The sequence below is a fragment of the Felis catus genome, chromosome C1 (genome assembly GCF_018350175.1).
Source record: "Felis catus isolate Fca126 chromosome C1, F.catus_Fca126_mat1.0, whole genome shotgun sequence".
NCBI lineage: Eukaryota > Metazoa > Chordata > Mammalia > Carnivora > Felidae > Felis > Felis catus.
Genome location: NC_058375.1, coordinates 102911273 through 102932385, shown reverse-complemented (window position 1 = coordinate 102932385; position 21113 = coordinate 102911273). Strand labels below are relative to the sequence as shown.

Genomic DNA, 21113 nt, shown 5'->3' with positions numbered 1-21113 from the left:
CACGCACCGCACTGTACACACACGGTCACTGGCCTCCCCGCACCCCAAAACCCTCCGCACCCACTCCCGTCTCAACCGTCCTCACCCCACACACGTCGTCCTCACACAAGCCGAGCCACAGCTCGGGCACTTCCACAGCCCGGGGAATTCTACCGCCCGGTAGAATTCTGCGGCGCCCACCGCGGCCTCATTTCCATAAGGCCACGCCCCGGTCAGGACGCAACGGCCCCGCCTCACTCCCCGCCCCTCCCCGCGTCACCCGGCTCCACGCGCACGCCGTCTCCCTGCCCCCAGCTCCGCTCCCGCCGGGATCTCAGCGCTGAGGCTTCTCCTCTTCCTCCCGCCCCCCGCCTCCTTCCTCTCCTTGCGGGTCTCCTCCGTCTTCTCCCCTCCACGCTGATTTGCTTCCCGCTCGTCTTCCCTCTCCATGCAGCTCCCGCAACGCCCCCTGCGCCCGTCGTGGCGCCCACGCGGCGGTCAGCACCGGGCCGACTGCGCCCGCCTGAGAGGAACACGAGGGAGGACGTCCCCCAGCCGGAGAAGCGCCCTCACACCTCGCTCGCTCTGTCTCTCGCTCTGTCTCTGCCCAGAGCCCGGTTTGAAGGAGACACAGTGCGATGGCTCCACCTGAGGGGCTCAGCCGCCAAGCCAGTCCCCCCGCACCAGGACTGGACACCAGCGCGGGGGGGGACCGAACGTCTGGCAGCTCGGGGCGCGCGAACCCACACCTGTCGTTTGAGAACTGCCGCGTGCCTGCTGCTTTACAGGTGCGTTCGCCGGGCGGGGCGGGGCGGGGCCGCGGCGCCCCCTGGTGGACGCCCGGGCTGGGGCGCACCAGGATGCCCGGGTTGAGGCGGGGGCTGGTCCACGGAAACCTGACTTGAGCTCACTTAGACCCTCCCCGCACTGCCAGAGGTCACAGCAGGGGTTAGTGGGGTCCCGGGCGTCCCACTCTGCCTCTGCCGTCCCTTCCTCCCCCCCTGCGCGCTTCCCCTTGGAGGAGATTTCCGCCAGCAAAGTTCCCCTTCCGTGGGGAAAAGCCAGGTCTGGAAAGCCAAGCAGCACCTACTCGGAAGAGACTAGTCCTGGGGCAATTTCCTGGTCCTGTCCCTCGCGTTCTGGTTTCTGATTTGCCTTTGTCTCCCTTGGGCCTTGACGTGTGCTTGACTTTTACTAGACTGCTGAAATTAGAAGAGACCTGGGGGGGGGGGGGATGGGGCCGGGGGTCCGACATTCGTTGTCACCTGAGTCAATAGTGTGGTGGTCCCCGGAAGGATGCCCCCTGCCTGGGAGGTCCCCAGCCTCATCCCGGATCCTGTGAAAATGATCCATCACACACAGCAAAGGGGCCTCAGCGAAGGTGCTTAGGTCAAGGACCCTGAGATGGGGAGATCGTCCTGGAATATCCGGGCGGCCCCCTGGAATTACAGGATTACAGGGGTGCCTTCTACCTGGAGGAGGCAGAGGAGGAGATGTCTGCCTGCTGTAGCTGGTGGTGCGGAAGATGGACAGAGGAAACCAGGGCCGGTGGGACACAGGCGCTCCCTTGCCAAAACCTCCCGACTGCACTGTAGTGAGGTTTCCCTGGATTAAATTGCTCAGTCTCCCTAGGCCTCCAGAAGGGGCGTTGGCCCTGTTGACATCTCCATCTGAGTCTGGTGAGATCCTTTTTGGGACTTTTCACCCACAGAACTGTCAGGTAACAAACGTGTGTCCTTTTAAGCCTCTAAGTTCGCGGTGAGTCGGGACCCCCGCGACAGACAACCCGTGTCAGGCGTCTGGCTCATCACGTCAGCGGTAGTTAGATCTGCGGGATGGAATCAATTCTGTATAAATGCTGCAGGTCGTGAGTCTTAGGTGGTCCGGCCAAGCGCTGCTTTTCCACGGTGAAGTGTTAGGTTAGGTACCTGCCGATGTGAGGTGCTCCAGGAGTGAAAGGTTCAGAAAGAATTCTCGGGGCACCTGGGTGGCTCCGTGGCTTCAGCATCTGACTCTTGCTCTTGGCTCAGGTCCTGATCTCACAGGTTTGTGAGATTGAGCCCAGAGTCAGGCTTTGTGCTGACAGCAGGCAGACTGTTGGGGATTTTCTCTCTCTCTCTCCCTGTATCTCTCTCAAAATAAATAAACTAAAAAACAAAACAAAGACTTCGTGAGACGTTCTCGGTGCAAAAAGGTGTTTATAAAAAGCGTGAGGACAGGACAGGGGGACAGGAAGAGCTGCACTGGGATTGTGAGGTGTGACTGGTTATAAAGTTTTAATTTGGGGGTGGGGGAGGATGGGGGTGTAGAGCCCAATGAAGTTTCCGTCAGGAGTTCCATACGTTCCAGAAGGCTTACAGGAACCTGGAGGTCTGGTTGGCCTCAAGCCGAGGTTGGTTTTTGCGTCCAGCAGAGCGTTAACATTAAGGCAGTTGTGAGTTCCTTGAGGAGGTCCTGTGTCAGCTGTTGACCAGTGGGCTGCAAGGTGTAAGGAAATTGAATTGCATCTACATTTCTTTTGCCTTTCTTCACCTCATCACCCGCCATCTTTTTTCTTTCCCTTCTTTTCTGTACCATTCAAAGTCTGTTCCCTGCACACAGGCTCAGCACGTTCTTCTGCAAAGTGGAAGCCACTGGTGGTCACACAGATTGACTGTTCACTTTTCAAGAGTGGGCTGTGCTCCTTTCCCAAGGAGGGCAAGGACATAACTTACCAAAGGAAAAATACGGGAGAACCCCCTCGTCTCACAGCTACGTTTCTCTGCGCGAGTTCTCTTAAGGCACAGAGCTACTTTTCGGCATGTCACAGAGAGCGAACATGCAAGCATGGCGTTTACGGCTTTCCCCCAAAAGTGATCTGTGACTGGATCCCGAGCAGACCTGAGCTTTATAGGGCGTCATAGGCTGTTGCTTTCGTAAATGTCACGGACATACAACGAACTTTGTGGAAGCACCGAGTTCTCATGAGTACTGATTCTGCGACCAGGCCCGGCAGCACAGGGATGGGGGAGGAATTGTCCGGATCCTGGAATAATCACGGGGCAGCACAGCCTCGCTCTGGGCTTCTGTGTCCTACTTGTTTACAGACTCGTCATCCGTTCTGCGGATTGGGCCAGCGAGTTGCCCTGTTGACGGCCAAAGGCACTCATGGGAAGACTTAAACAACCAAGTGTGACAGCACACGTGGGGTCACTCCGTCCACCATGAAAGTAGGACCCGTGTCTGCCTCAGGTGTGAGTCTTTGGATGGATCTATTTGTTACTGGAGGTGGTGGGGAGGATGGTGTTTGAGGGTTTTGTGGTTGCTGCTGTCTGTGTTGTTGAACTCTCTAGGAAATCATTGTGGAGCGATAGCTTTGTGTTAGTTCCTGGAAGGACATGACTGAGATACTTGCTGAGGGTTAGTTGCAGATCTCGGTGCCACATTTGGGGAAGGACTTCCACGCTTCGCAGTTAAAGATGCTCCCTTAAAGGAAACCAACTTTATTCATACCTTTGGGTCAATGTTAGAGAGCAATATGTTGGAATTGGTCTGCAGCCCACTTGCATCAGAATCACCTGGGTTTGATGTAAGAAATGCAGATTCTGGGGCCTCACACCAACTACATCTCTTGGGGTTAGAGCCCAGGTGGTAGCTTCTGTGACCTCCATTGCTGACTCTAAGGCTTTCCCAACCTAAGAAACACTCTCTTTCAGTTTTAGATTGGGGATTCTTACACTATGATCAAAGAAGCCCAAACTTTTTCCTTTACTCCGAAGACTTTAAACACTGGACCATGACCTTCTTAGGGACAGTGTGACTTTGCTCCTCTCTCACACTCAGCCTAGAGACGGTGCCCAGATCGGAAATAAAGCAGGTGAAGAAAAATGTTTGATTTCTTTATACACGTTTTACTTTCATAGCCACCGAAAAGACTGTGTTTCATTTCCTCTAACAGACTCTGTCCACCAGTTATGTTGCCCAAAACATATCGCTATAGCGACAGATAGAAATATCTATGGTACATTTATACACACAGACACGCGTTCTAAAGCACTGCGAAGACACAGACGAGGCTTTCACACAACGGGGGCCTCTCAGGTGCCACTTAAGTATGATCACTGGGTTGTTTTACTGAGGACTCTCGATGGGCTTGGTCTGGCCATGAGTCCCAGGTCCCCAGAGAGGACTTAGTTAAAAGGGGACAGCGTAACTAGGCCGCGGTCATCGCCACACTTTGGAGGCCATAAACGGAAACAGGAGGCGCCAGGCTAAGCGGGACATTGCACGTGGGAAGCCACCACTTTCGCCACGTGGATTCAAAGCACTCGGGTGCTGCAGTGTAGACGGACGCCCAGCCCACGCTGGCCGGGCTGAGCTGGCCCCGAGCAAGTGTACATCTGGGAGTAGTGCCGGCTGAGCCCCACTGTCCCTCAGGGCACCGCTGTCACTCATGTGCTTTAGAACTGCTGAGGAGCTCCCGTGTGGGGACCACGCGTCCCATCCGGAGGGAGCAGGGTCCTGTTTCCCCTGGGTGACCACGTGAGGAAGGGCACTGAAGCGAGAAGTGGCCGTTGCGAGTTCCCAGGCCAGTGTGGCGTTTAGAAGCAGGGTCACAAGGCCCTGTACAAACCGTGCCTGTTCTGCTCAGGGCTAGGCCCAGGGCACCCTGGCTGGTGGTTCTCTTGATGGTGTTCCTTAACCGCAGGACAGGCTCTCTACCTTCCGCCCTCCTGCACTGGGCCACGCGTCTGGCTCCTCCTGCACCCTCCAACAGGTGTGCAGGAGTGGGGCCCAGGTCTCATCAGCAGGTGGGAGTTGCACCACGGGGGGGTGGGCCCATCCTTCTTGCTGCTTGAAGGATCTCTGCAGGCTCCTCTTCTTGCGTGACTCCTGGAAGGCAAGGGTCACAAGACTGGGGTGCCTGGCAGAGCCCTCAGGGACTTCACCTGGAGACAAAAGTGCAACAGGGTGAGTCCATTGTCAGGCCCTGCTGGTGGCTCCCTGAGCTGCAGTGAGCACTGGGCGGTGGCAGGGCCATGGGCTCAGTGACAGCCTAGGGGAAGGGCTGCCGTCCTGAGGAACCTCTGGTGCCACCGGGTTAGAGGGAAAGCTTCCCACCACCTCGGGTGGTGATGGCCCTGCTCAGAGCCGCTGCCCGGATCCCACACTCCCTCTTTGGGACCCAGTTCACTCCCCAGTTCACTTGGAGCAAAATGATGGCTTCTGTGACCTCCCAGGAATAGAAGCGCCTAGCATGAAACATGCATGTGTAGAAATAGCCTGTTGCAGGATGGATAGCACACGGTGCAGGGAAGTCCCCTGTGAAGTTCATGTCTAGCACTTAATGAGGAGAGGGAGGGGCAAGGCAGCTGGGAGCTTAGAGATCCCCTAAGTCTAGTGCCACCTCCTACAGAAGCAGGGTGGTGGACTCACAGAGACTGAGGGGCCAGCCAAAGCCACAGGGCTGGTTGGTGACAATCCCAGGATTAGAACCCAGCCCTGGGCCCTTTCCATTGTCTCTCGGAAGTGTGGAGGAAACTTCCATACAAGGGGAAGCCAGTGGGTATGTGGGGCTGTTGGGTTACCTTTGCTGGGACAGGAATAAGGCTTTACAGAGGCCATCTTGTAAGTGTTCTTCTAAAGAGGCTCAGGAAAGAAAGGAATTATCAGAGAAAAAGGAAAGGGAATTAGCCAAAAAAGAAAAAAAAAAAAAAAAAAAGGAGGGTGACGTCATGGCCCGACCCATTTTCACACTGTGGGATCAGCTTTCTCTCAGGTTATAGTTAGGGAACATTCCTAGGAATAGGCCCAACTGCTTCTGGCAAAGCTTTGAGGTCCAAGTGAAAGGTATAGTTTCTGATTTACAAGCCATTTCCTACACTTCACGTGTTTGGTGGGCATATTTGCTAGGGAAGGTGTTAGTATTTTAAGTAAACCTACAGAATGTCTGCCATATAGATAAAATGTTTCCCTTCAAGTTCCATTTTTATTTATCATCAAATTCTCTTTTAGGTGGATAGGACCCATGGTTTTCTTTGGGATGAGATATATCAAAGTCGAATTGCTGTCCTCAGCGCAATAGGGGGTGGGATGGACTCAATCAGTTAGATGGCATCTTGGCTTTACTTTTCATGAGGTGGAAAGTGCTCCAGGAAACAGCAGAACGGGCCCCAGCACCCTCTCCCAGAAGCTCATTCAGAGGCAGACTCCCCTCTGACCTTGAGAATCAACTCACTTGCTTTCCTCGGACTCCTGACTTGGCCTACAGGAGGGAAGAAGTGGGGTGAGGAAACAAGAGGGTGACAATGTGACAGGGAACAGAGATGGCAGTGGAGGGGTTGGGAGGGGAGCTAGAAGGACACTTATTGAGGACCTGAGTCCTACAAGTGGATGGGAAATCTGGAAGGTCAGAGCAGGTCAGGGATCACCTGCGGACTCTGAAGACACATGGAGATGGCTGTGGGCTGGGCTCTGTGGCTCTGACTGGTCAGTGTCCCCCTTACCTCCAAATTTGTCCTTGCCTTCTTCAACACGTCATGTGTCCTGGTCACTGAAACAACAAAACAGCCCAACAAAGCAGGGATCACCAGCTGGGCCCATACCTGCCTTGGGTGTGTGTTCTGAAGCGTATCCTTCTGGCCACTCAGCTCAGGGTCTCCTGCTGTCCCCACGTGCCCCTCCCTCCACATCCACAATCACTGGTGGCACGGGAGGTTTGGGGATGTCACATCAGTGTGCCCCCTCCCCAAGTCTGTATGGTCACCGTCTATCCGCAGCACAAGTGGGTAGGCTGGAAGCCCCCCCACCCCAAATTCCTCTCCCGTCCCTCGGCTTGGGGGCACTCACACTGGCTGAAGATGAACCGCTCCATGGTCTCCTTCTGCTGGTTGGCGGTCTTCAGACGCTCAGCTGTGCTCTGAAGGAGATTCTCCTGTGCGGACAGTTTGGTTCTCAGTTCCAGAAGTTCCCTTTTCAGGGACTGTCCCTGAGGAAGAGAAACAGGCTCTCTGTCAGTGGTCAGAAGGCCTAAGCACCCCATGCTTTGTGGCTCTTGAAAATCGAAATTGGGATTCTATGATCTTCTCAATTATTTCTGGCCTGGGTTCCCTCCCTGAAAGCCTCTAAAACCCTCCAGCAGAGGCCCGCCTAGGGTGGTCTGGAACGGTAGGATTAGGAAGCCTCCCTGAAAACCTGGGAGCCCCACACAGAGGAGGCCTCCAGTCCTGTTGCTGAAGAGAACCTGACTCCGGGCAGTGCCAGAAGTCCTGGTGGTTGAACAAGAAAGAACCCACATTTGGTGCTGACGTCATGTCTGGTACCCTGGCATCACAAATATGACTTGCTAGTTGGGAATGTGACACCCAGAGAGAGAGGGCTGGCCTGAGACAGTCTGAGATTTTGTAGATATTTGTGCCAACTTCAAGATGGCAAAACACCCCCTCCCTTGGTGCTGGCATACTTAGGTCTCCTAAGGTGTCAGTGACATTAATCTGGCTTCAGAATCCCGGGGTGGGGGGCAGATGGAGAAACCTTCCTGTCCAAGGTCCCAGCAAGCAGAGCCCAGGCCTCGCGTCTGAGGGCACCTGGCGGAGGTGGGGGGAGGGCTGACTCTCTGGGGCCTGGCTCAGCGATGCAGAGGTAAGCTGTGTGTTGGGGTGCGGTAGGTGGCTTCTAGAGGCTGGGCCTCTCATGGTGATATTCTGTGGGGTGGCACAGGGACACGAATGTTGACACTTTCACATGCCCCTAAACTCTCAGCTCAGCCAAGTTTAGAAAGTGAAAGAAAGCGAACACTCATGGGCCACCAGGGCTCTGCTGTGCGCCCTCTCCACAGCCTCCTCTTCCGTCTTCACAGGGGGAGGAAGGAGAAGGGATGTCATCAGAGCTGTACTGCATGCAGCCAGCACAGATGACAGGTCTCCCTCGGGGACACTCCTCTGAGGAGCCTCTGTCCCAACTCAGTGTCTGGCTCCTGACCTTCAGGACCTGCGGGACGGAGGAGAGGAGTGACATCTAGGGCAGAAGCAGGGAAGGATGTGCCACTCACCGAGTTGCCAGCCGGTGCAGGGCTGGGGGGGCTTGGCAGGGCTGCTCGCCAGAACATGGTGAGGAGGGAGGCCGACTCCTCCAGTGTGTGCTGCAGGGCCTGTGCGCTGCTCCCGAGTTCATGGATGCCTTTGCTGCCTGGCACCTGGGACAGTGGGTGAGACGGGCGCGGACATCACTGGGACCGAGCGATCACTCTCTCCCATCCCTCCCCACCCCAGCACTCAGGGCTCAGGCTTCCTTTGTGAGTGAGGCACAGACATGGGCCTGCTTGACCCTGTGAAACCCTTTTCTAACCTGGAAGCCCAGGGTCTCCACCTCAGCAGTGACCTCCAACTTGCAAGGATCATCAGATTCTGGCTTCCCTCATACTCTCTGTAAGCTTCTAGTCCTGATCCGAGCTCTCAAGTCTAAGGTCCTTGATTTTTGCACTGGCACCACTGGGCAAAACCCTAAATCACACTTTCCGCTTCAACTGGGAAGCAATTGTAGCTCCAAGGACTGAGGTGCCGGTCCCTTTACCTGGAACGCCATCCTCTATCCCCCAGAGGATCTGTGTTCCCCCAGTGGTTCCTCTAGGACCATGTGACTTTCCTTGCCTGGCACAGTGGCCCCTTCTGTGTTCATGCCCTCACAACTCAGAGGACGGCTTCTGACACTGAGCCCAGACCCGCTGTTGTACTTATTTACACGGCTGTGTGGCTCCCTCTCTGGGGCGGAGCCTCCTGTGGACCGGGCTGCCCCCCATGTCCCTGCATCTCCCATGACTCGGACAGCACAGGAGCTGGTGCCTGTTCCCCAAACCAGGAGGCACTGTGAGATGGCTCCTGCCTGCTTCCCTCCCCTACTCAGTCTGTATGGAGAAATTCCATGGCTGTCCGGCTTCTCGCCCCTTCCACAACATGTGGCCCATCTAGATGCAAATCTGGAATTTCCAGCCATCTGATTAAATGATTTTACTCTGCCCATGGATGGCCATGTGCCAGCATGACTGGACCAGATACCAAGCGACCAAAGGGTGCTCAGGACAGCACCCCATGTATGCCAACACCCAGCAAGTACTCTACAGATGAGGATGGTAATGTTGCACAGGCATTTCTGTGGTTCTGAGAGGAAACATTGGTCAGAGCAGAGTTTATAGCAAAAATAGGGGATGGAGAACAAAGGCTTGGCTGGGTGTAAGTAGATGTGTCCTCAGCTGTGGGGCGTGTACAGCATGGGAGAAGGGGCGAAGATCAGAAGGAGGAGCACCTAAGACCTACAACGTGATTACCTCTGTGCCCTGAGCTTCAAGGCCAGGGAAGGTGCAGGCTGATCTCACAAATGCTGCTATCTTTTTGACCAGCAGTGTGCCCTCCCCAATCTGCTGTCTTAGGGCACTATAGTCATCAATGTGGCCAATTACGTGGCGGCCATGCTTATTGGCAAAGGAACCATCAGTAGCTTCACCCTCTAGCTTGGCGGGGTTCTTCATTACTGGAGAAGCGTCCAAACCCATCTCTGAAAAACAAAACCACAACAACATAGAATCCACAGTGAGGAGCATATCCTCAGGCCACTTCCCTCTAGAAGAGTCATCAAATAGTGTGAAAGAGGCCAGAACAGGAAAGGCACTCTGGGAAAGTACAAGCAAGGTGTGAAGTCCATAGATTTCTGGGCTCTGTATTTTTATAATCTTTCTTACGTTATCTCATAATGATAAAACTGCCATGGGGCCAATTTTATCCTCATTGACAAATGAATATTCAGGGAAAATATGATTTTAATAAAAAAGATTTTAATTTCTGGTTAAAAAGACATATAAAAAACGTTTAAGCTGGACACAGAAAGCACTTTCAAGAGAGGAGGGATCACAGTGCAATGAGGCACAACAGAGCAATAGGAAAACCACAGGGGGAAGAATTATGACAAGAAAGGTGGCCACAGGGGCACCTGGGTGGCTCAGTTGATTAAGTGCCTGACTTCGCTTAGGTCATGATCTCACAGTTTGTGAGTTCAAGCCCCTCGTCAGGCTCTGTGCTGACAGCTTGGAGCCTGGAGCCTGCTTCAGATTCTGTGTCTCCCCTCTCTCTGCCCCTCACCTGCTCACACTCTGTCTCTCTCTCTCAAAAATAAACATTAAAAAAAATTAAAAAAAAAAAAAAAGGTGGCCACAGAAGGTGCAATGAGTAGGGCTAAAGACCTTGGGACCCAGGGAGAAAAATCTCTGTAATCAGATAATGTGTCCATTAGCAACCAAAGGTTACTTGCATTAATAAAATTTTCCATCATCAGTCCCTGAATCCTTCAGCTGCCATATTTACCATTTGTCCTATTGAAGATGGCAGTCTCCGAGCCAGGAGCAGCAGGAGAAGAGCTAGGGAACACGAGAGCTGGAGAATTCATGCCAACATCTCGGACTGGAGGGGAAGCAACTGGATCTAGGGTGTGAAGACAAGAACAGTTCTCAGGGACCCTGGAACACACCGCTCAACAAGCACACACACAGCCTGGTCTTCGCCAGTGGAGATCTAAGGCAGAGAGGCTCGCCGCTTACACAATCATCACCCACAGACCATGATCGTAAGTAACAGCAAACAAATCCCTTAGTTTGGAACAAGAACGTGTTCTTTTCATGGAAGCGTGTTCCATGAGAAGCAAAAGTTTGGAACAAGAACGTGTTCTTTTCATGGAAGCGTGTTCCATGAGAAGCAACTTCTGGTTTGAAAAGTTCTTAGGTACATTTTTCTAACCTGTGTTTTGCATATAACTTTGTATGCAATGTCTAATACAATGTCTTGTAACTACACATAAGTAGGCATATGTATATATATATATATATATATATATATATATATATATATACATACACACATATATATGTGTATATATATATATACATGTATGTATATGTGTGTGTGTGTATATATATATATATATATATATATGTAGCATATGTGTTAAAAAATACTGAATCAAAGAATGAATGGAGTTGTGGGTGATTAAACTCAGCATTCCAATCCCCATTCTGATGCATCAGTGCTGGGAACAGTGTAGTAGGATGAGAAGAGGAGAGACAGAAGTCATGATGGGTTAGAGATGCCCTCCCGGAGACCAGGCAGCAATCCTGCGGTGGAGGAACTGGAAGATATCACAGAGAAGACAGGCACAATCCTGCTCAGGCTTAGAGCCTGCTCTCCAGCTCAGGCCTCTGTGGTGGGTGAGGAGCAGGAGCAGTGGCTGAGCCAGTGGCACTGCATCCAGGCTGGTGTTGTGGGGACACAGTGAGAGGGGAAAGCCCAGTAGGAGGGCAGAGGGGGAGATATAACTGAACACTACAAGCATCGTGACAGCCTGACTGGAGCCAGACAGCCACCTACTGTAGCCGAGCTGTTTCTATGGGCCGTGCGCAATGCTTGTGGTCGACATAATTAACAGCCGCCACACGTGATCTTGGAAGCGTCACCTTCATTTGACAGATGAGGTCATTGTCTAATCAATGAAAATCTAGCAGGACCAGGGTGGGGGGCAGGGGAATGAGGATTAACATGCCCCAGGAAGAGCAGGCATGAAAGTTTGAAAGCTCAGCTTTAGATAATCCTGAGCAGAAATGGCTCCTATAAGAATACAATTGAAAATACACCATGGAGGGGAGAGGAGATGATGAATTAAGTGGTGTGTCACAAGGAAAGAAAGAAGAGGAAGATAAAATAATGTGTTCAGATGGGGAGGGGCAGTATTAACACTCAGATTGAAGCTGGGGGAAGAGAGATGTATGAAGGGCATTGAGAAGAGGGAGACAGCTGGTGAGATGTATCTGGTAGGGCAGACATGGCGGACAGGAGAGGCGGATGACAACCACTTTCCCACAGCCAGGACTGCCTCAGGGACAGGAAAGTTTTCCACACCCTGAATTCCTCTAAAACTAGGGAATGGGAAACCAGGCTAGGGATCTGGGAAGGCCAACGATACCAAGACGGAGTATATGTAGCGAGGAGGAAGGACAGAGGCTGGAAATCAAAACATCTGGTTTGAATCCTACGTCGGCCTCCGCTCCTGCCAACCTTAGTGTGCCAGTTAATGTCTCAATGCCGGGGTTTCTCCGCGTGAAATACAGAGAGTAAGCCCGCCCCTACCTCGGATGAAATTATTTGAAAAATTGTTCGAAAACTCATGGTAAATTTTAAAGCACTCCACAGATACAAGGAATCGATGTCATCTGTTGACTGATTCTTACTCCGCCAGGCACTTGTAAGTTATTTCATTTAATGCTCCAAATGATCATACAATTTATATATGACCATCATCCTCATCCTGAAGATGAGGAAACTAAGGCTTAAGTACCTGGGGACTTAAAACACTTTGCCTAAGGCAAGCAACCTATATGTGGCAAACTTGGGAATCTGAGCCAGGTGTGAGCCTAAATCCCATGCCCTCACCCAAGGCTATAGATCGAAGCACCTCGGATTTCACCCTGACCCTAAGGGGCGTGGAGGTGGTAAGATGGTCCCTTCCACCACAGACATCCTGGCGACTGGCCCCACCAGCTGCCCGCCTCCTGGTCCCCTTTTCCTTCCTACCTTGGAAGAGTGGCTGCTTGTTTCCAGGGTCCTCCTGGTTGGCAGAAGGACTGAGGCGGGCTGTGCTCCCCCCGCCATCCAGCTGGTGTTCCAGCTGCAGCCGCAGACAGTTATTCACCTGGATGCTCTGCTCCAGCTGCCCTCGCAAAGCTCGGATCTCTGCCACCAGGTGGCTCAGGTCACTGTTCATAGGGACCTGGTGACAGGCATCCCAGGTGGAAGCTGAGAGAAGAGAGAGGAGGGGTCTGGTGGCACCGATCCAAGCATTTCCAAGCGTTTATCACAACGCTACTCTGGGACGTTCCTTTCTGCTCAGGGTCCCAGGCAACATATCTGTGAGGGAGCTGCCACTCTTCCTCTGTGGGGCCTGGCACACGCTAGAATACGACGCACTGGGATCTCCCCAAGGCTCATGTGGCCCATGCCCCATGTACATCTACAGAGCCTCTGATGGGCAGATGAGGTCAAGTCTGGTTTTTCACCTCGATAGTGACTCTAGCCCTGCAGGCCAGAGAGGCAGGGTCTTCCAAGATAGGGCGTCAACACTGGACTAGAGATTCAGTCACAATTCACTGAACTGTTCGGCTTCTCCATGTGTTTTTCAACCTCCGTTTACCACGCATAGTCTGTTTCTTCATACTGGGGATGAAGAGAGCTGAGAAATATTCTATAACACCACAATCTCTTATCTGAAACTTTGAATCCAAATATATTTCAAAAAGTAGAATTCGTTTTGGTGTTTAGGAAGGCAGTAGGATTCATATACCATGTATCATATAGCACACGCACCCAGTTGCATGGGTCACGGGCCTTAGTCAAACACATTCCTATTTCTGCAATGAGCTAGGTGAATATTCTCACTGAGTGGGATAAGTAAAGGCTATGAATACCCTTTTGGTCAGTTCAGACATTTCATGACCAAATGAGTAAATGAGAAAGAGTTCAATTCACAGCCCTCATTGGATTGCAGAATTAAGGATAAGAACTTATGGGGCCTTAGTAGTAGTGGCTTTGAAATGACTCCTAAAACACCCACAAAAAGGGAAAAAGGCATGAAACTGGATGGGGTCAGGATGAAGTGGTTTCCAGATACTAACTCTGAAGTTCCATGAAGCTCCTTCCTGTCTTTCTTTCCCTAAATCCTAATTCTCACAAAGTTTTGCTTCTTTTTAAAAAATGTCATCCATCTATCCATTCCTCTTTATCTTCCCCACAGCACCTTAGATCAGACTCTCATCAGTTATGTACCCAGACAATCCCTGCGCCCATTCAGGAGGTTTCCCTGATTCTACTGTCTCCCGACTCCAGTGTGTCCCACCAGTCCTACCATCTAAGAGTTCTGTTCCCATCCACTACCTACCTATTTTGCTTGCCTCATTTTCTATCACCTGCTACGTAGGATGTAAACTTCCACTCTACCCTGTAGGTCTTCTATATACCGGCAGCTCTCGCATCAACTGACCTGACTTCTCACACTCCCTGATACAAAGCTCTCCATAGGCAGGTTGGACCCGATGCTCCCATGGGTGCACACAAAGTATTCTCTCAGCCTGCAGTGCCCCTGATATGTCTACAAGTGCTGGTTCACCTTCTCATCAACAAACTAGGAAATCCAATCAGGTTTGATGAAAATTCAGATTTGGCTGAATATTGAAAATTTCATATTGCTTAAGAAATTTTTTAAACAGGAAAAAATTTAGAATTGAAAGGCTTAGAAAGCCAACATTCCATCCAAAGCAAGAGCTGCTTCTATAGGATCCTTGACAAATCATCCCTTTCTTGGGAAGCTTATTCCTTCACAAACTAGCAATTCCATCACTGGAAGGCTCTAGGGGTAAGGAATGCATAATTATGTAAGTCCAAATTCCACTGCCTTTGACCCTTTGACCCTTGTTAAGCCCTCTGAAGGGACACCAAACACATCAGCTCTTTTTCATCTGATAGTTCTTCAAATATTTAAAGCCAGTTTTCATCTCCTTGTGATCTCTTCAGGCCTAAAATTGCTTTGTTTCTTCAACCAGTTTGAGATTTCTGGTCCCTTGGTATGGTGGCCCCTGTCTTCACTGTGCTCCCTGGTTTGTCAATGTCCCTTTTACCAGATGGCACCTCATTATTTATTTATTAAATTTTTAATTTTATTTTTTAAAATTTACATCCAAATTAGTTAGCATATAGTGCCACAATGATTTCAGGAGTAGATTCCTTAAGTGCCCCTTACCCATTTAGCCCATGCCCCCTCCCACAACCCCTCCAGTAACCCTCAGTTTGTTCTCCGTATTTATGAGTCTCTTCTGTTTTGCCCCCCTCCCTGTTTTTATATTATTTTTGTTTCCCTTCCCTTATGTTCATCTGTTTTGTCTCTTAAAGTCCTCATGAGTGAAGTCATATGATTTTTGTCTTTCTCTGACTAATTTCACTTAGCATAATACCCTCCAGTTCCATCCACATAGTTGCACATGGCAAGATTTCGTTCTTTTTGATTGCTGAGTAATACTCCATTGTGTATGTATGTATATATACATGTATATATGTATGTATGTATATATACATGTATATACATATATGTATATATACATATATATATGTATATACATATATATACACACACACATATATATATGTGTATGTATATATATATATATATATATATATATATATATATACACACACACCACATCTTCTTTATCCATCCATCGGTGGACATTTGGGCTCTTTCCATACTTTGGCTATTGCTGATAGTGCTGCTATAAACATGGGGGTGCATGTGTCCCTTCGAAACAGCACACCTGTATCCCATGGATAAATGCCTAGTAGTGCAATTGCTGGGTCGTAGGGTAGTTCTGTTTTTAGTTTTTTGAGGAACCTCCATACTGTTTTCCAGAGTGGCTGCACCAGCTTGCATTCCCAGATGGCACCCCATAATTTAGCACTATTTCTGACATGGTGTCTCCATATTGACTCTTATGTACTCCTACGGTACTCTTACAGTACAGTACCACAGTACAATACTGTGGTCTCAGGTTGAGTTGGCTTTTGTTAGCAACCTTGACTTATGAGTTCCTTGTCTAGATGGGTCTCTACCTAACTCCCTATCTTCAAGCTCATGAATGGCTAAGGAGCCAGGCTTCCCCATCCTGAACTTCTACCACTGATATTTTTAATCAATCTCAGGTTCATTTTTTTTTTAAATCTTTTCCAAATTTCATCATATTGACATTAGTCCTCTGTTCCAGCCTGGTTGGATTTATTAACTTGATGTTTAAATTTTTTTTTAATTTTACTTATTTTTCAGAGAGAGACAGAGCACAAGTGGGTGAGGGGCAGAGAAAGGGAGGCATAGAATTTGAAGCAGTCTCCAGGCTCTGAGCTGTTAGCACAGAGCCTGACGTAGGGCTCAAACTCACAAACCGTGAGATCATGACCTGAGCCGAAGTCAGACGCTTAACCAACTGAGCCACCCAGGTGCCCCTTAACTTGATGTTTAGAATACCCTGTCCCATTTGAAGAGCAATGGGGAAATAGAAAAAGATTCTTGAGCAATAGATTAGTATTTTAGCAGGTGGCAAAATTCCTCAATAAAACAGTTTAAAATTTAAATCCAGGCTTGAAGTTCAGGTCCTACTAGTGGTATTTCTATAAATGTGTTTTTCCATCTTTTAATCTTCTCCCTGGGGAATGGGTCAGGGTGGGAGCAGGGTGCCTCCTGTACTGACTGCATGGGTGGTTAGTATGTATTATTCACGCTATTCAAGACCTCACATGATAGTGCCATCAGGACAGTTCTTTGAATTAAAAAAAAATCAGTATATAATCTGAACTTCGATCAATTTTTCTCTGGCCATCTAGGTGGGTAGAGTTGGACTCTTGTGGCCTACTTTTAAGGATGTCTCTGCTGGATCTTGTTCATGTTACCGACCTCTGGACTTTGTGCATGAGAAATGCCCTCTCTTCTTACTAGGCACCCCGGCCTGGCTGGGAGTTTCTGAGGCAGAACCCAGTAGCTTTCCAGAGCTCTGCAACTCCCAGGGTGAAGACCTCACTGGGGTTCTGAGCAAGGGCAGGAAGCTTGTGGGGTTGGAGGAGTAGATGGACACATACCTTTCAGCCCCTTCTTGGAGTTGCCATAAAGTGCCTCGTAGATCTGTAGCTCTGACTGGAGGGACTGAGAGAGCTGCTGTTTCTCTTCGCACTGTTGCTGCAAGAGGGCCAGCTTGTGCTGCAGCCTACAGGGGAGAGACGAGAGGGCCCACTGAGTTGCCAGCCAGCCTCTGCATCAGAGTGTTTTAGCCCTAGATATCAACCCCAGTGTCATGAAGACCATCACTTCACTTTACAGATGTGGAAACAGAGGCTCTGAGAGGTGAAGTAGCTTTGCTTGAAGTCCCATTGGGGAGGAGCAGACACACAAGCTGGGTATTGTCACTGCCCCCCACTGGTGCTCTTTCCACGGTGACGGGCAGTTATGGGGCCCCCAGCATGATGGCTAGTGCAGATGCTTCCTACATTATGGTGAAACTAATACCCTTCAACTAACTGGAAGGATGAGAACATTCTTTCTCCAGGATCTGATATGCTGATGAGCCTTCTAAAACAGGGTTTTACCCTCCCAACTTTGGAGTGAAAAAGGCATTCCCAGAGAAGTCCTTCCCTCTGCTCACGGTCACCCATAAATCAGGAAGAGCAGAGGGGAAACTGAGGGTTCCAAAAGGCACCAGTGCCTGCCTTGCCAATATCCTTTCTTCTACATTGGAAAATGGGGCCACCTTCTGTATCACTGGGCTCCCTCTTACCTGGAGTCTTTCTCTTGGAGGGAGAGTCGTTCCTCCTGGAAACGCAAGATCTCCTGCTGCTTCTCTTTTAAGTCTTCCAAAAGCTGCTGCCGTTCCCCCTTTTGGTGCTCCAGCTCCACCTCCAGCTCTTGAAGCCGGGACCGAGAGGACAGCAGGGCCTCCCTCAGGCACTCCGTCTCCTGGGAGCGCTCTGTACACCATGGGGCCAGAAGTCAGCGGGAAGGCGAGCCCAAGTTCATCTATCCCTACACGCAGCACCCAGGCAACAGGGAGGCCAGCGTGTGCCGCAGCTGCCCAGGGAGGCAGAGGGCATCGGCTCACCACATCCACGCACCCTGGGGAACGTGGAGCCCCCGCCCTGCAATGCCCTTGATCTTCTCATTCCATAAGGTCTCCCTTGTTCTTAGACAAAATGCTCCTGTTTCTAATGCTATTTCCTAAGTTCCCATGCCCTCCGCACTATAACCCATTCTTGAATTTTGCCTAAGATCAGCTTCGAGATTCCTTGTCTATGGTTTTTAGAATCTATTATATTCATCAATTTGAAAATGGGGACATCTGGTCTCTTCTGGGCTTGTGGTATCTCTCTGATCTGCAGGATTTCTCAGGGACTGTTGGCACAGACTCAGCATCAGGCTGCAGGTTCTGTCAGTCCTCTTGGGGGACGTCCCCAGGCCTGGCAGACTATACTTGCTCACATCTTAGCGTCTTCCCTGCTGTGAGGTCTGTGCTAGCCTGTCCCAGCATGTGAAGGTGGCTTGGTAGTTGTGCCTCCTCTCTTATCTGTGAAGTCTTGTTCCTGCCCCATCTATGACCTTTCCCCTCACATCTTCCCGCTCTGAAGAGGCAAATTTAGAAATATCACTTGATGTGTCTTCCCATTCTACAAGCATTCTTTCATTCTGGGCTTAATCCTTTCCGAAACGATTAGTCTTGTATGGCTTTTAAATAAATATTTGCAAATAAACATAATTTGTTATCAATAACATATTGATTTGATCAAGTCAATTAAGACTAAGGTCAGCTCCACCTCCCCCCCAAGTTACAGAGGAAATGACCCCCTTGGATGCCCACTGAATAGTGTTGGGAAAGCTCTGAACAACATTTTGCTGGTGCTTCCAGACACTATATCCTGAGGATTACTAACCAGAGAGAAACCCTAAGTGTGTGCGTGAGGGGAGGTGGTGAGGAGATAGCATGGCAGATCAGTACTGGGAGGGACACCCAGGGCTGCAGAAAGGTCTGGACAGGTAGAACAGGCCTAACTGGTATCCATTTCATAACTACTGATTGACTGAGTATTTATGGGTTGCACAGAGGTGGTGGAGATCCGAGAGCTCTGTGAGAGCTCTATGTGTCTCTGGAGCCTAGGAGTGTGAGGGCCCACGGCTGGGATCTCTCAGGAAGTAGCCCTTCCTAGACTGAGAATAGCCATGGGACTTTGGGTTGGTGGATCTGATTAGCAGTGGTGTCTACCTTCTTCTCTTGGCTTCTCCAGTTGGTGATTGGTATGGCCAGGGAGGAAAGGGACGCGGGAATGAGCACGGTTGGTGGCTTTTACCACCTACCTCTGGAAACATGACTCAGCTGAGCCTGAAGGCTCCGGTTTTCTTCCTTAAGGACTCTGTTCTCGTTGTAGAGCTGAGGTGTGGGTTCCAGGCTGGGACTGTAGAAATTAGAGGTGGATCCTGTCCCGGAAAGTATAAGCAGACAAGTTACACACTTGGGTAACAGATGCGTTCAGAAGTTACCCGTTCTGTATCTCCAGAAATACTGTCCCAACCCAGCAGGAATGCCTGGGGACTCGAGGCCTGGACCCAACGTCTGATGGGCCAAATGCCTGGTTTCGGTGTGCCTCCTTTCAGTCACCACGTGACCTGGCTGCGGTTGTTCAGGAAGCTCTTGCCCCTAAATGGCTGCTGCTGTGCTGTGGGCAGGACAAGAGTGTGTGGAAGGAACGGCCTCCAAGCGACAAGAGCCTGGGAGGAGACTGTGGGGAGAAAGGCCATTGTGCTAAGTGTCTGGGGGCATCCCCCGCTGACTTGGCTCTACCACTGGCAGAGACAAGACACAGAGAGGTCAGCAGGCAGTTCTGGGAGCAGATTAAGGATGGGACGAGAAAAAGTAGGACACTCTGTGGACACAATTTGTTAGTGCTGCCATGAGGAAAGTTCTCTCTTAGCTCGGGTCCAAAGGGAGCTCCAAAGGGAGGATAATAGTATCTGGCCCACCTGCCTTGCTGGACCATCTGGAAAGAGCAAGTGGAGTTGAAGCCCAGCACAGCACGGTGCTTTGAAAGTGTGAGGCTCAGCCTCAGGGCCCTCCCTTCGGAAGCTCCCCAATTGCGACCAGAGCTGGGCGGCTGGGCTCGGGGCCTCACCTACCGTTCCCGCGGGCCGCACAGCTAAGCCTGTGCTCCAACTGCTCCCGCAGGCGGTCGTTGATGCAGATGGACTCTTCCAGGCGCTGGCGCAGGTTCCGGATCTCACCAAGATGTTCCTCAAGCAGGTCAGCCCCTGCAGCCGTCCCGCCAGGACAGGAAAGAAGTGGGAGATGGAGAACGTTGGTCACTAGTGGCACCCAGGTCGGGGAGGGGCTTGGCCAGGGGCCTCTCTGCAGGATCCCTGAACAGCCCCATCCTTCCGCCAACTGCATTCTCTCGCAGGGGCACTCAGGAGCACAGTGACTTTGCTTAAACAGGAAACCGGCTTTCATACCCAGGACAGTGTGGCCCTAAGCATGCCCCATGGACCTCCTCCACACGGGGGTAAGTGTGAGGAAGTTTCAAGTGATCAAGTGATCAGTGTAACTGGTAAGTATAAGGGAGTTCCACATGGTTTAGAAAACCAGCTGAAGGGGCACCTGGGTGGCTCAGTCAGTTTAGCATCTGACTCTTGATATCGGCTCAGGTCATGATCTCATGGTCATGAGTTCAAGCCCCACGTTGCAGGGGGGCGGGGCTGTCAGCACAGAGCCTGCTTGGGATTCTGTCTCCCTCAGTCCCTGCCCCTCCCCTGCTTGCTCTCTCTCTCTCAAAATAAATAAATATTTAAAAAAAGAAAATGGAAGCATCAAGAAAAGTGTGGTGACCTCCTGAGTGTGAGTTTCTCTCCTGAATGTGATAGGGAGGGCCTCACTCCACCCTGAGACCATTCCTTTTCCTGATTCTCGACTGAACATTCTTTAACAAGGCACTGAGCCCTTCTTCCAGCCTTAGAGAGAAAGTCTAAGGTAAAAGTACATGGATACAAACTCATCCTGTGTGGTTAATGACCTGAACGTGACAGCACAAGTGTGTCCCTGACTCTCCCAGTCCCTGGCATGGCACAGGGGCTGAAGGGATGCACTTAGAAAGGCCCAACACTGGGGCATCTGGGTGGCTCAGTTGGTTAAGCGACCGACTTGGGCTCAGGTCATGATCCCATGGTTCGTGGGTTCAAGCCCTGCATGGGGCTCTGTGCTGGCAGCTCGGAGCCTGCAGCCTGCCTCAGATTCTGTGTCTTCCTCTCTCTCTGCCCCTCCCCTGCTCACGCTCTCTCTCTCAAAAATGAATGAACATTAAAAAAAGAAAGAAAGAGGGGCACCTGGGTGGCTCAGTCGGTTAAGTGCCCGACTTCAACTCAGGTCATGATCTCGCAGTTTGTGAGTTCAAGCCCTGCATCAGGCTCTGTGCTAACAGCTCAGAGCCTAGAGCCTGCTTCGGATTCTGTGTCTCCCTCTTTCTCTGCCCCTACCCAGCTTGCACTCTGTCTCTCTC

General features: G+C 50.9%; 1 protein-coding gene and 1 long non-coding RNA gene across 25 annotated transcripts in view; one reads left to right on the top strand and one right to left on the bottom strand.

Moving 5' to 3' along the window:
• The first annotated feature begins 257 nt into the window (after positions 1–257).
• On the top strand, positions 258–3853 carry LOC123379037. The gene is made up of 2 exons (XR_006582968.1): positions 258–767; positions 2581–3853. It is a non-coding gene; the product is annotated as an uncharacterized LOC123379037 (long non-coding RNA).
• Positions 3845–21113, bottom strand: part of LOC101093537 (phosphodiesterase 4D interacting protein) — a 220093-nt gene continuing 202824 nt past the window's right edge. For 8 of the 24 annotated variants that reach the window (XM_023259046.2, XM_023259052.2, XM_023259050.2 and 5 more), the window contains 13 exons: positions 19741–19872; positions 18925–19044; positions 17357–17546; positions 16665–16789; positions 12567–12788; positions 10311–10427; positions 9281–9507; positions 8009–8152; positions 6808–6946; positions 6465–6511; positions 6197–6223; positions 5547–5598; positions 3845–4907 (listed from right to left, as the gene is read on the bottom strand). In XM_023259046.2, coding sequence (XP_023114814.2) covers positions 4657–4907; positions 5547–5598; positions 6197–6223; positions 6465–6511; positions 6808–6946; positions 8009–8152; positions 9281–9507; positions 10311–10427; positions 12567–12788; positions 16665–16789; positions 17357–17546; positions 18925–19044; positions 19741–19872 — 1793 coding nt within the window. In that variant the 3' untranslated portion in view covers positions 3845–4656. Of the gene's footprint in view, positions 4908–5546; positions 5608–6196; positions 6224–6464; positions 6512–6807; positions 6947–8008; positions 8153–9280; positions 9508–10310; positions 10428–12566; positions 12789–16664; positions 16790–17356; positions 17547–18924; positions 19045–19740; positions 19873–21113 lie in introns of those variants that run through there. The other 16 variants (XM_023259049.2, XM_023259058.2, XM_045033373.1 and 13 more) reach the window with 8 other exon arrangements.